The 14,277-nt window shown below is 47.0% G+C and overlaps 1 protein-coding gene across 1 annotated transcript in view; it reads left to right on the forward strand.

The window, feature by feature from the left end:
* The window catches only part of LOC123770665 (uncharacterized), a 149,048-nt gene that overhangs the window by 71,126 nt on the left and 63,645 nt on the right, over window positions 1-14,277 (forward strand). The window contains 2 exon segments of the mRNA XM_045762729.2: window positions 1,765-4,184; window positions 11,629-11,773. Coding sequence (XP_045618685.2) covers window positions 1,765-4,184; window positions 11,629-11,773 — 2,565 coding nt within the window.

Consider the following 14,277-nt stretch of genomic DNA (forward strand, 5'->3'; position numbering starts at 1 on the left):
CTTCCTACCCTTTTGGCATCCTTTGCATGTCCGTGGGCATTTGGCTTTGGTCTTATGTTTATTTTCCCTTCTCAAGCTGTCTTTGGCCTGGCTTGAGGAGGATGTGCAGGAGATGAGTGCCGGGCCTTCATCTGGTGTGCTGTCCTTGGCGGCTCGGGCATCGGGGCATCGGCCGCACTAGTAAAGCTGTTTGTGCCTATCCTGAAGAAGGCGGTGTCTCTGTTTTTTGCTTCTCGCCTAGCGTGCGATCAGGCTGTGCTTGGTCTCTTTGGAACCGCTTAGGCCCTGGTTCTTAGGTTTTTATCACTGTTTTGTCCGTTGCTGTTTGGGGAGTCTGCTGATGCACAGTTTCTGCAGGCGGCTTCATCTAGTTGTCGTCCTATGTCAAACTTGTTGGTTCTCTGAAGGAGGCTGTTCTTGGTTTTCTCGGAATGGTCGTGCCAGGACTAGGGTTTGCGTTGGTCAAGGTGGGCCATTGGTGCCAGGTTTTGAGCTGACTTTGCTTTCGGAGCTGTCGTCATCTGGTCTGTGCAATGATCACCCTGTTCATCGACCGGCTTCTCATAACGGCCGACGGCCCTTTTGCAGTTCACTCCGTTGACGGGGCGATGGGGGGGAAGGCTCACTCTGTTTGTTTGCGTTTGGTTCCACAATTTGTGGGCGTTTTCGATCATGTCATCCAGCCTGTGGTGCTGTTGGGTGGCTCCTCCTTTGGGGGGTTTGGGGCTGACTAGGCAGGCTTCTTGCTCTGCGCTTTGTTAGGTCATCTCAGAGTGGGTGCGCTTGGGTGTGGTCGAAACGACCCCGTCCCTCAGGTAGGTTTCTCGCCTGTTTCCAGTTCCAAAATGGGACTGTGTGGATCTGCAGTTCATTCTGGACTTGTCCTGTCTGAACTGGATTTGTTGCCCCTCCTTTCGGATGACCACTCTCTCGGGTCTGGCTTCTGTTGGAGCCGAGTGCCTGGATGGTTGTCCCTGGATGTCAATGATGCGTATTGGCACGTATATTATTATCTATAGTATAGTATAATTATCACATCATCCAAGAACTGTCGGTTGGATTGCCAGCGCAAGGGGTCTGAGGCTCCCTTCCCCCTCCCAGGGAGGGGGTGTGAGGGGTTGCGTAGACAGCAGTGCGGCAACATGATGACATTAAGCTCGTTTGCTGATTTTCATTGGGGAGTTCTGTCCACTCGTTTGGCTTTCGGTAGCAATATTTTTACCAGAATAGGGGTTTGTTTTGGGGTGGCTGTCTTTCTGGGTGCCAGACCCATTCGATGGCAGACATAGAATGCTCCCAACCACACGGGGGATTTCTATAGGCCATTGCTCCTCGTGACTCTCCGAGAGAGCCAGGTTCTGGCTCGTGATCCCCAGTAGGCAAAAACTCCATGAACTTTGACTGATGCCAGAAAGCTAATAGTTACATATCAGCCTGGATATCTCCGGGAAGCCGATGGGGGATCCCCCAGAAAAGTTCCTTTCCTGCTCTTTCCTACTGTTAAGTTGCTGCAATTGTCTTTGTTAACATAGTTATCAGGTAAATAATAGCATGGGTCAATTTTAAAGCTTGACCTGATTAATACCATGACTTATTTTCTTTGGAGAAGTTAAGAAAAAGAATGTGGTAGTGTCACTCATGACATGCCTTTGCTTGTACATGTATTCTTGTTCTCTCAGTATTAATGAGTAGAAATATACTGCATATTAGCTATAGCTCCCCAAGTTCTTATTTTTTCTAATATTAATTTTTGTTTGTTTTCAGTGGATTATCAGGGATTATAGACTTTCCATTAAGTAGCAAGAATACAGCAGATTCAGTGTCTGGCCACGTGTACTTCACAGTAACGTTCGCTCTTCCATCAAATGCTGCAGGGATCTGCACAGGCCATGGTGGACTGGAGTGCCCTGGAGAGCAAGATGCAATGCAACTGAAGGCTAATACACTAATTGACACTTGTGGTGATGAAGAGTTAATTACTAATGGCCATTTAGGATATAGGAAACATATCATGAGGTCAAATAATAATGTTACAGTAAATAATGGAATTAGTACAAGTTTAGGGGATGAAGTTGTTTTAAATGGGGATGTGATACTTGATGAAGTGAGGGCCAACAGTGATGAACGGACAAATACCAGTAGTAGAGAGTCGGATTACTCTCCAATATGGAAGTATTCATGTAAAGTTCCTAATGTTACCAGTCAAATAAATCCAGGTGAGTCCAATGGTGGGGAAGAAGCCATATATGAAACTGTGTACCCAGCTGAAGACTATCAGAATCAGGATGGAGATCTTGCTGCTGTTGGTAGCGAAGTGAGTGGGGCATTGAACAGTGAGTCTAGTCAACCAGTAAGTGATGAGGATTCCCCGCCTCCTCTTCCACCAAGGACTAAATCCCTTCAGAAGTCTTTTGCAGATTCTGGTCATCGGCCATTAGAGCGCTCCATGGCAGTTCAGCTTGGTCTTCCCCCACCATTTCCCACAGTGGTTAAAAAGCGCCCAATGCCACTACCAACTACTGTAGGAAATGGACAGGCCAACACATTAGCTGGAACTGGTACACCTGGGAAAGTTTATAATGGTGTGAATGAACAGAGTGTTAGACCAAAGGCTACCCATCTTAGTGCCAGCTCTCAGTCTAGTGGTGATAGTGAAAGTAGTGGAGCAAGCTTTTGGGAGGGTAAAAGAATGCAGTATTCCATGGAAGGATCATTTTCCTATGACATTGTTGATTTGGATGATGCTTTACAAGTTTCTGAAACATTGCATAATCAAATTGATGTAGATAGTCAGTGCCAAGCTACAGAATCTTCAACTCAGGGACCTCATTCATCTTTGCAATCATCTTCTTGTGCTTCCATGGAAAGTGAACCTTCAGAGGATATAATTAGACCTTCCATGTTTCAAAATGCTCTGGATGAAGTTTCCACTACACTAGAAGGGAAATTTTCAATCGATGCTGCTGGTGCTTGTAGTACCGTGGCACCACTTGCAACACCAGAACAAGATTCAAGTCTTCTTCAGGAAACAACTTCCACAGACACACTATTAGAAAATTCTGATGAAACCTTGGAACCAGATTTCAATGTGAATTATAGTGAAGCATGCCTAACTAAATGTCCTGATAATGTCAACAGTGATAGTGAAAATGCTACCTATGATGCTAGTGTACCGTGTGTTGAAAGCTTTAAATCCCACAGACATTCTTTTCCAGAAATGGTAAATAACCAAAGTGATTCTGTATCTAGTCCAATTAATATAACAGGTGAATGTGATATGCTGTTCAGTACTCAAGAAAGGGAAAGCACAGCGCTGGAAAATATTATAAGTGATGCTACAAACCAGTTGAGTATAGCAGCAGAAAGTGTAAATAATTATGATGAACAAGGTGAAGAGTCTAGAATGGCTGCTAGTTGCCTTAGTCCTAAATCAGATACACTACATTCTGATGGCCTTGATCAGGAAGGCATAGCAATGCTTAGAGTTGCAAGAGAGGGATCAATCTCGGCTCGCTCGCCATCTCCAAGACTGAGCGATTCCCTCCAGGTATCTAGTTCTACCTCTGAATCTATGTCACCTATTAGTGGATCAGTGACTTGTTCTGTGTCTTCTCAAGCTGGTGAGGATGGCAGAAGAGGCTCTGAATCAACTTGCATGGTGATAAGTACTGAAAGTTCATCCTCCAATTCTGTCTTTGCAAGTCCTACTACAGAAACAAATGATTTGAATGTTGAATCATTAGCATCTGCTTCATTCCCTGTGGATCTGAACATTCCATCAGATTCTTCAAAGGAGTCCCATACTATAACTCAGGACTCCCAGGAACCTAGTGTAAGACCTCGAAAAGACCAAACTTGCCAGGGATTGATCACAAATGAAGATGAAGATATTCCACCTGCTGTTCCACCACATAAGCCACACCATCGTCTCTTGAAAGCTTTAGTTCACCCACCCCTTTGTCCTCCAACTCCAACACATCATGCCAAACCTCAGCCTCCAGAACGTACAACTAGTGATAAAAGAGAAAAAGAAGCAAGTAATATGGGAAAGGAAGATGGACGTGAGAGAGAGGAGAAACCTGGATCCTCTCATCATCCCAAATTATCCAGACAGCCATCTCTTCGTGATTGGCTTAGAAGATACCCAAAGGTGGAGGTAGCTTTTGATGAGCCTCTTCCTTCAAGTAAGTGACTATTAGTTTAAATCTACTGAAGCTTTTTCAGGCTATTTGAGAATTTTTGTAGTATTAGTAATATCAGTTAAATAAGAAGAGTATTATGAGTATTTCAGATTATGGGATATAGGCCTACTATACTGTACTCGAAGTATTGTACTGGTTCAAGATAAGTGCAACCACGAAAATCCAGACAGTGGTTCCGGACCCATTTCAAGTTTTGAAATTTTCTAAACCTTTTATTTTTTTTGTTTTTTTTACCGTTTTATTGAAAATTCCAAAATACTGTATATATTTTTACATGCTTGCAAGCTCACATGTAAGTAAAGATCTTTCAAGTGCAAAATTTGTAAATAATTTATTAATGTGATTTTGTTGTCTACTTACGTTTTGTAATGTTATTTATCTTTGTAAACTGATTAATCTAATTAATTTTTTCACAGATTCTTTCCCACCAGAACTTTTTTTCTCCTGTTTCATTTCAAAAAGTTCTCGTGCCAACACTGCTCCTCTATCAACTTTCTCACTCCCCAGCCTTGAGCACAAGTCAAGCCTGGCCTCGGACTGGGCTTGGGGAGTAAAAGAACTCCCAGAACCCCATCCGAGTACAATCCAGATGCAGTGGTACCTTCCTTTACGAATTTAATCTATTCCCAGAGACGGCTCGTAACCAGAAATGAATTTTCCGATAAGAAATAATGTAGATTGAATTAATCCGTTCCACACTCCCAAAAATGTTAACTTCAAAATAAATTTCATACGTAATGAACACAAATATTGTGTACTATAGTACGTACAAGTTATAGCTTAGCTTTATTGATGACTCTTGTTGATGTATGGAAGACAGTGAGGAAGAGAGGTGTTAGTGTTTGGAAGGTGAGTCCCCTCCCATTACAACATCAGGCAGTGATGACTTCTCTGGGGTACTCTCTCCAATGTTTTGCCTGCAACCCACTAGGACCTGGTTGTGGTTCATTGCTTGTTTGTGTCACTAAGAACCAATCCATAGAGACTTGTTTTTCCTCTATGGTCATCCTCACATGTGTTTTCATAGGTTGAACCTTATCACTGGCTTTCTTGGGACTTATGGCATGGTATATAATAATTACTTTTATGTTTAGAAACCAAAAAAAGCTGAAAAATAATGAAATTCTTTACAAAGAATTCAAGCGCAATCATCACTATGTGGGAGGTACTGTTAAACTGAGGTGCGGTCGCCTGTTCCACCAGGAACCATGCACTCGGTCAACTCATGTGAGAATCAACAAACTCACAACTCGAGGCAAAGCTCATAAACCGAATTGAATTTTATGCAGAAATTGTGCTCGTAACCCAAAAAATTTGTAAATAGGGGCATTCGTTAGCCGAGGTTCCACTGTACTTTTATACATCGGTTAATCATTTTTGTCCATGTTAAAATTCCTCTTCTTCCTACTTAGATAGACTTTTCTGGCTGGCAGACATCTTTTGTTATAAAAATTAATTATCAAAAGAAAAATGGATGAAAATCCTTCAGTAACACAGGTCAGATGTCCTTTGCATAGAAGAAGGATCATAGATGCATCCTATGGTGGTAGTACATGCTCATCCACAGAAAATCTGAAACGTTATTTGTATTGTACCATTTATACTTCTGTATATTGTTGCACATTCTTTGTGTAAACAATTATATTTCTGTGGAGAGCCCTGTCGGCTTCCCGGAGCTTTACCGGGCTGATGCGTATACTGTATATTAGACCGAGGCAACAGTCAATCGATGGAGTTCTAAACCTACCGGGGACCAGCACCAGATCCTGGCCTTCTCAAGAGAGGCATGAGGAGCAATGGCCTCTAGACACCCCCCATGTAATTGGAAGCAGTCTATGTCTTCCATCTACCAGGTCAGGTACCCAGAAAGGTAGGAATTTCAAAACAAACTACAGCTGGTTAAAAATTTGCAACCCGAAAGGCGAACTAGCACACAGAACTCCCTAAACAAAAACATCCCAGAACTTTAGGACTATGAATCCAAAGCGCTGTCCACTCAGCTGTCAGGCCCCTTGTGGCATGGCATGCGTTCTGTCAGACCCGCACGCTTGAGTGGCTGGAGTTGACTACGGTTGTTCAGGATTACATGGGGGGCGAGTTTGAACTCCTCAATGCATGCTTGTTCTCCCCCCTGTGCTTCTCTCTGATATTGGTCAGGTGCAGCTTCATATGCAGGTTCCCTCTTTTTCGGCGTCTCTGGTAGCCGAGGATGTGTGCGCCCAAGGCCATTTGGCTTCGGTCTTGCACTTCTTTTCCCTGCTAGAGCTGTATTTGGACTGGCTCGAGGAGGATGTGGAACTAGGCTCTGGGCCTGTTTCCAGTGCAGATTGTCTTGCCGGCTCGGGCGTTGGCTGCCTTGTTGAAGTTGTTTGCGCTGATTCTAAAGGAAGCAGTGTCTCTGTTCTTTGCTTCCCACCTCGCATGCCAGCAGGCGGTGCTCATTCACATTTTGGAATCAACTTGGGCCCTGGCTCTTAGATTTTCATCCCATTTTTGTCTATTTCTGTTTGCAGAGTCTGCGGTGGTGCATTTTCTGAAGGCGGCTTTGACTTGTTGCCGGCCTATGTTGGACTTGTTGATACTCTGGGGCTGGGGGGAAAGGGCCTGTGGTGGTCCTTCCCGGAAGGGTTATGCCAGGGCTCGAGGTTCCTCCGGTCGTCGAAAACCAGTTGTGTCAGATTCGAGGTCGGCCCCTCCTGCAGAGCCGTTGGCGCAGTGATCGCTCTGAGCATCGGTTGGGCACTCATAAGGGTCGTCATGTTTTTTGTTCTCAGTTCGCCCCGTTGACGGACCGATGGGATGGGGAGGCTCGAGCTGTTTGCTCTCGCCTGGTCCCATGATTCGTGGGCATTTTGGGTCATTTCCTTCTGCCTACGGTGGCGTTGGGTTGCTCTTCCTCCTCCTTCGGGGGGTTTGGGGGTTCGGGGGCATCTCTCAGGTGGGTTCCCGCCTGTTTCCAGTTCCGAAACGGGACTGTGCGGACCTGTGGTTCATTCTGGACTTGTTCCGTCTGAACCCCTTGGTCTTTTGCCCTTCCTTTTGGATGACCACTCTGTTCCAGGTTCGGCTGCTTTTGGAGCTGGGCGCTTAGATGGTGTCTCTGGACCTCCGGGACACACATTGGCATGTCCCGCTTCATCCGAGGTTCAGGGACTGACTTGGTTTTGTCACGGGGCGACACGCTTACCGTTTTTGTTGCCTTCCTTTCGGCTTAAATCTGGCACCTCCGTGTTCACATGCCTTACTCGGGTCGTGGTGACCCATTTGTGTCTGTTAGGAGTTTGGGTTCTGGCTTACCTCGACGATTGGCTGGTCTGGGCTCCCAGCCAGTTCATGTGTGCTCGCCAGGGATTTGGTTCTCTCCCAGCTTGCCGGGTTTGAGTTCTTGGTGAACTACAGGAAGTCCCATTTGGTTCCCTCTCAGGTTTGGATTTGGCTGGGTCTTGTGTGGGATGCACAGACCACTTGCATGTCTTTCCCTCCAGTGGAGTTGCTGCGGCTGCAGTCTCACCTTCGGCTGTTTTTGTAGGGCACCCGGCTCACGTATCTGTTATTCGAGCAGCTATGCAGGAGTCTGAACTTTGCCATGCTGGTCTACCTGTTGGGTTGGATCTGGCTTCAAAGACTGTTCTGGTTCCTTTGGGGACTTTTCTGGTTCCCTTCCGCCTCTCTCACGATCGCTGCATTCAGACTCTGAAGGCCTTCCGGTGGCTGCTTCATCGCCAGCTTCCTCTTGTTTGTTTTTCGGGTTCTGTGCCATGGCACCTACCCAAACCCTTATCAATGTGTTCACAGATGTCTCGTCTCTTGGCTGGGGCTTTGTGACCAGTGCTCTCAATGCCGGTCAATGGGATCCGTCCTTCCGTCGAGCTCACAGCACAGCACTGGGTTTCATGTCGATGTGGCATTCTCTTCAGAGGGTTCGAGTCACTAGCGTATCGACGATCCAGCTCCATTTGGATTGCTCCCCTGTGGTTCATTGTCTGAACCGTGGGGGGTTCGATGCGGTCCTTGGCTCTTGGGGGCTGATCGCTTCGGGCGACTCGTCTGCTGAGTGCTCGGGGTTTGGCTCTCCTGGCAGTTCATTACCAGGGAGTGTCCAACGTACTGGTGGACGGCCTAGCCTGTTTCATTTCCCTGTCCACGGAATGGACAGTTGACGCTGACTTGTTCCATTGGCTCTGCTGGACGTTCGGGCGCCCAGATGAGGACTTCTGCACATCAGCTTAGTTGAGGCGTCTTCCGAGATATGTGTCGCCCTTTCCTGACTGTGAGGGCATTGGGGTCGGTGCCGTTCAACTGGACTGGTCAAGGCGGGGTTACCTGTCCCTCTTGCCACCGGTTCGATTGTTGCTCTAAGTCCAGGCTCTTTTGGAGACTTACCTTGGGAAGGTAGTCCTGTTGGCACCTTGGTGGCTGGCCCAGCTTGGGTTTCAGGCGCTCCTTGCTCGGTGTCCAAACCCCGAGGGTTTTCCCGCGGCTTCACCCCTTTCAGCAGATCGGTCCATTCCAGTTCTTGGCTGGTTTGATCTTTTCCTCCACTCTTTGCATCTGGTCTTTTTGATGCAGGTTTATCATCACTTGTATGGTGATCAGGTGGCTTCGTTCCAACCTGCGAGTCTCGTCTTGGCAGCAGTATGAAATTTCCTGGCAGTCCTTTCGGCATTTCTTGACTCTTCGTAGGTTTTCTATGATTTCTGATTGAGTTATTTTGTCCTTTCTCTCTTGGTTGTTTCAGGACCATTATCTTATGCCGAATACTGTCGCTTCATATCATGCGGCGCTGGCTGCTGCTGCTTGTGTTTGGGGTGAATGTCACTTCTGCTCCGTTCTGCAAGCTTTCTTGGGTGTTGTTTCATCTCCGGCCTGCTCATGTGCTGCCTGAGCCATCCTGGTCTTTAGACCGGGTGCTCTCTCTTCTCAATTTGTGGTGGTCCCCTTCAGTTCAGGACTGTTTTTCCAAGGCTCTTTTCTTGTTGGCATTGGCCTCTGAGGGTCGGGTCAGGAATCTTCATGCTCTCCTCCGGTGCAGGGGCTTCTGCTCTTTTGGTCCTGGTGATCGGTTTGTTCAATTGCTGCCGTCTTCTTCTTTTGTGGTGAAGAATGAGATGTAATGCTGCTTTACGGAGGGGTCCTTGGGTTGTTGATGTTTGGTTGGTTCGGCTAGGTATGCATCATGTTTTGTGTCCAGTTCAAAACGGTTCATTTGAGCCATTTTGCGGTGCTTTGCAATTACTTGCACGCAATGGCCTTCGTGGCAGGGGACGTGCTTTGGGTTGACCTAGTTTCCCTTCTTCCCTCTTCCAGGTCACAGGTCTCCCAGGTTGTCCGCAGGATTATTCGGTGCAGCCAGTCTGCAGTCTATCCCTGTGCCCACGTTCGTCGTAAGTTTGCGGCTTTGACTGCTGTTTTTGGTAATATGTCCATGGCTGACATTCAGGCATGGGGCTTCTGGAGGTCAAACAGGGTCCTGGCCGCACGGTACCTCGTTCATGCTACTGGCCCTTCTCGGACATATGTAGCCTTGGGTTGTAGGTTGCAGCCAGTTGTCTCGACTTTAAGTTGAGGAGCGAGTGGCGGCCGCTTCCCAGGTAAGTCCCTCATTTCCTTTATCTTTGGTTAGGTAGCTCTGGGGAGCCGTAGGGGCGCTCCACAGAAAACCATTGTTGAATGTAATGAAACACCATATTCTGGGCGAGACCCGGAAGCTTAGTAATTAGACCCGTAATTACACTTAGGTAATTACGGGACTCTAGGTTGGAGGTGTCGGCCGACCCAAAAGGCAGTAAGGTGAAGGCAAAATGTATGATCGTCTCCCTAAGGCAGGAGTGATGAACAACCGTGTAATTCATACAAGGCGAGAGTGAGCCTGGAAGAAGTATCCATGGTACGACTGAGCCCATAGGGGCTTTCTAGGGCCCATATAGGAAATAAGACCTACAGGAAGCCCAGGTACTCGGGTCAGCTAAGCCAGTAAAGGCTGTAGTAGGCAAACTGACTAAGTATCAGCCATAAACCCTCAGGGGCAACACTGGAGGACCACCACCACAACCTAGGCTAGCCTAAGCAAACCTTTTATGCAACAGGTGAAACTGCCAGAATGAAAACAAAAGAAATCCCAAAATCCCACAACAAGGAAACTAGCAGCCAGAGAGAAACATCGGCTACCACGTGATAGTAAAGCAGGCTGCGCCAGCTGCAGTATGCCCCACTAGTAAACATCCCTCACCAGCAAACCCCCCCCCCCCCCAACCTGGGGCAAGATGGGTAGCCCACGACCCCCCGGCCTACCCCAAGGGCGAGGAAGCCCTCTGAAGGGGAGTGATTCCCAAATACCCCAGGGGAGATAATTCTGCCCATGCAAGGGCAGTACTGTACTTACGGAGCACCTAGGGAAGGTAACCCTAGAAGCACGAAGCCTGGTACCTTGTAGAACTCATGGCCGGCACACCCAACAAGTGTAGGAACAGCTGTCAAGGCAAAAATTCAGAAAAGAAATTGCGACCTGAGTCGACGTCTGGGTGCTTTCCCTGGTAAATGGCAAAATATACTTTAAATGCAAGTGCTCATAGGCCATTGCTCTCTGCACCTCTCTGAGGGGGCCAGGTTCTGGCTCTGGTTCCCGGTAGGCAACAAGATCTTTGCGACTGATGACCCCAGTTAATATAGCACTATATCAGTAGGATAGTCTCAGGGGGAACCACGTTCTTACACCGCTGTCAGATATATGAGTGGGGCGTAAGAGTGTGAGCATCATTACCATAGGCCCGAGTGTGGTCGTGTTGGCTGTAAAACCATCGTTGGGCCCATATTTGGGGGGCCCTCCAGAACCTCCCAGAAAACTCGGTAGAGTTCTGGGTTGGTCAACTTTTGTACCATCGTGGCCGAGTCGGTTAAGGCAGGCATTTGGGAATCACCAGATTGCAAATTCAAATCACACTATGGTTCAAATTCAAATCAAAATGGTTTTCATATGTGAAGGAGTTTGGTTGTGCATAAATAGGAGTTGCCTTGCATTGGATAATAGGCCTTCTACAGTTTCATTTATTCTTTTGTTATGCTTTTAGGACATCAGGAATATGACCCTGGCTGCTGCCTTACTAACATATTTGGAAAGTGTCCGTGGTTCTTACATCACTAGGATGTCACGAATATGTCTGTGGCTCTTACATCACTAGGATGTCACGAATATGTCCCTGGCTCTTACCTCTGCCTCTAATTCCTATAAATTTTACTTGGGCTAGTTTGTATATCTTTCCATGACTGTCATTCTGTTGTAAAGTTATTTATGTGTATAGATTGGAAGTCAACCACAGTTTAAATGTTCCTGAGCATAAGATTGGACCAATATGAATGTCTTCATAACATAAAATATAAAAAATTATTAAGCAAATAGGTATCTTCAAGATTTAACTTATTATTTCAGATGTAGAAGCTCGGAAAGACAGCCATGGGAGAATTTTCTTTATAGATCATGTTGCCAAAACAACATCATGGGAATGGCCTCCTCCAAAGCCATTATCAACCCACCGTCCTTTGTTCTTCGTACCTCAGGTGGACAATGAAAAAAGGTATTGAAACTTAAAATTTTACTTGTTTTCATTTAGACATTTTTGCAAAGGAGTGTGGTAGAGTTCCCTTTTATAAATATATTCAAATTATATCAAATTAGTGCTGTTTTGCTATAATGTACTCACCATTTTTTGAATGATTGTTATTAGTAGACATCTGTAGCATTTCATATTAAGTCTGCAAGAAGCCCACTTTGGACAGGGTATCGTTTTAATAATTCTCAAGTCCAAGGAAAGCAAATTGTAAACTCTGCATGTGAGTGTGATCTGCACCCACTTAATTCCCCAGATTTTCTCTTTTTAAGTCAGTTTCTAGAGACTAGCAATATGAAACCAAGGAAACAGTCTTAGGACACTTGTTTTGTGACTATTTTGAAGAAAACATTTTATTGGCATTTTCTGTGGGGAGCCCTGTCGGCTCCCTGAAGCTATCTTACTGATCAAGTGCCATACTACTAGTGTCATCAGTCACAGAGTTGTTTGTAAACCTACTGGGGACCACAAGCAAGAACCTGGCCTTCCACTCAGAGAGGCGAAGGGAGCAATGGCCTATGAGCACTTTACATTTAAAGTATGTCATATTTGCCATTGACTGGAGAATGACCCAGAAAGGTAGGCGAATCAAAACAGATAGCTGCCTGGTTAAAAATTGCGAGCTATGTCCTCACAAAAGCAAAAGAAGCAAACAAACAAGCAAAACTTCATCCAACTAACCCCCCCACTTGTTAGCTCCACCCCCCAGCTCCAGGGGGGTAGGGGGAACCAGCCTGGGTAAGTTCTTTGACTGATGTAGTTGTGCCGAGTGGTCGCTGTCACTCTTGCTCCATGTTCCTGTTTTCTTTGGTGTTTTGCCCTTGCAGGGTGTTATGAAATGGATGTGTGCATCTTGCCAGGAGTTTCGAGTACTGGAGCAGCATGCACCTAGGGCCATCTTTCCTAGGTGCTCCGTAAATACTTCCCTTGCATCTCAGTGTTCTCTTCCCCTGGGCGTTCAGGAAACACTCCATGTTAGAGGGCTCCTTCCTTGTGGTTGTCCTCGCCCTTGGGGCAAATCGAACTTAGGCTTTGCCCCGAGTAGGGATGTGTTTGTTTGCTGATGGTGCGCACTGCAGCTAGTACTGCATGCATTACTGTTGTGTGGCAGCCAATGTTTCTCTCTGGCTGCTAGTTTGTTTGTTGTGAGATTTTTGGGGTCTTTTTCTTTTATTTTCATTTTGGCATTTTTGCCTGTTGTTGCAGTGGAGGTCTGGCTAGCTCCTTAGGCTTAGCCTAGGCTGTAGTGGTGGTTCTCCACTGGTACCCTCAAGGTTTCTTGACTGCTTCTTACAGTCAATTTGCCTGACAGGGTTTACTGGCTTAGCTTGCCACAGTGCCCGGGATTCCCATAGGGCTTATTCACTCTACGGGCCCTGGAAAACCCCCTGTGGCCTTGGTCGTACTATGGTACTTCTTCAGAGTTCACTCTCGCCTTAGGTGAATTTGAGGGTTGTCCATCGCCCCTGCCTGAGGGAGATGATCATCTATCCTGCCTCCGTTATGTTGCCTATGGGTCGGGCACACCTGCGACCCAAGGTCTAGCAAGACTTGTTCCCTACTTGTGCTCCTATTACTCATCCCTTCTTTAGTGATCTTTTGGATCAGGCAGCGGTCGCGTTGCATGATCATTTCTCCTTACTGGAACGGTCCAGGTTGGTTGCTCGGATGGAGGTCCCAAAGCTACCTGGCTTGGGTTTTGGGGACTCGGTTTGTGAACGTTGGTTGTTTCGGCCTTGGTTCCATCCACATCACCTCTTTTTTCCCAGGTGGGCATTGTTTGCCCTGCTGCTCCTCTCCTGCTTCTGGCTCCCGAATGTCTGAGGGTTTTGGAGTCGGGGCGGGGTTTCGCTCAGGGCGCGGCTCGGGTGACTTCGGGGGCTGTCCCTTCTGATGCAGGCATGGTGGTGTTTGAGTCTCTCTTTCCCAACGAGGCTTCTGTGTCGATCCAGCAGACTCCCTTCTTCAAAGCCTTTCCCCTGAACTCGCCTTTTCTTCTGCGGCTGTGGGAGTAGATGAGGGCTTTGCCCTGGGGCCTTTGTCAATGGTTTCCGGGGCACAAGGAGAGTCCGTATAGAGCTCGTGGGTTCCTTTTGATCTCGTTTGGGCCCTTGTGCCCTCTGTACAGGGTCGTTTTCTGCATGAGGGAAGGGGTTTTCATACCCTTCTTCCCTCCCCCCCCCCCCAACCCCTGGGTTCGTTTCCAGGGGGCCCTTTAGATTCCTCGGATTTGTCCTTATGGAGGCTTTCTTCCTCTCGGATTTTCACTGCAGAGATTCGGAAGGCTTTCAGTGCTTATCTCCTGCGGAACCTGGCTTAAGTCTCAGTCCTGGATCCTGCTTCTTTTCAGTTCGGCTCTTCTCCCCCATCTTGGAGTCGTACCGTGATTCCTGAGTTTTCCTGGCTGGTAGACTAATCATTCATCTCTCTTCGGGTTTCGCGTGGCTTTTGTCGTAACTGCACGCTTGAGT

The sequence above is a fragment of the Procambarus clarkii genome, chromosome 56 (assembly GCF_040958095.1).
Source record: "Procambarus clarkii isolate CNS0578487 chromosome 56, FALCON_Pclarkii_2.0, whole genome shotgun sequence".
In the NCBI taxonomy this organism is placed as follows: domain Eukaryota; kingdom Metazoa; phylum Arthropoda; class Malacostraca; order Decapoda; family Cambaridae; genus Procambarus; species Procambarus clarkii.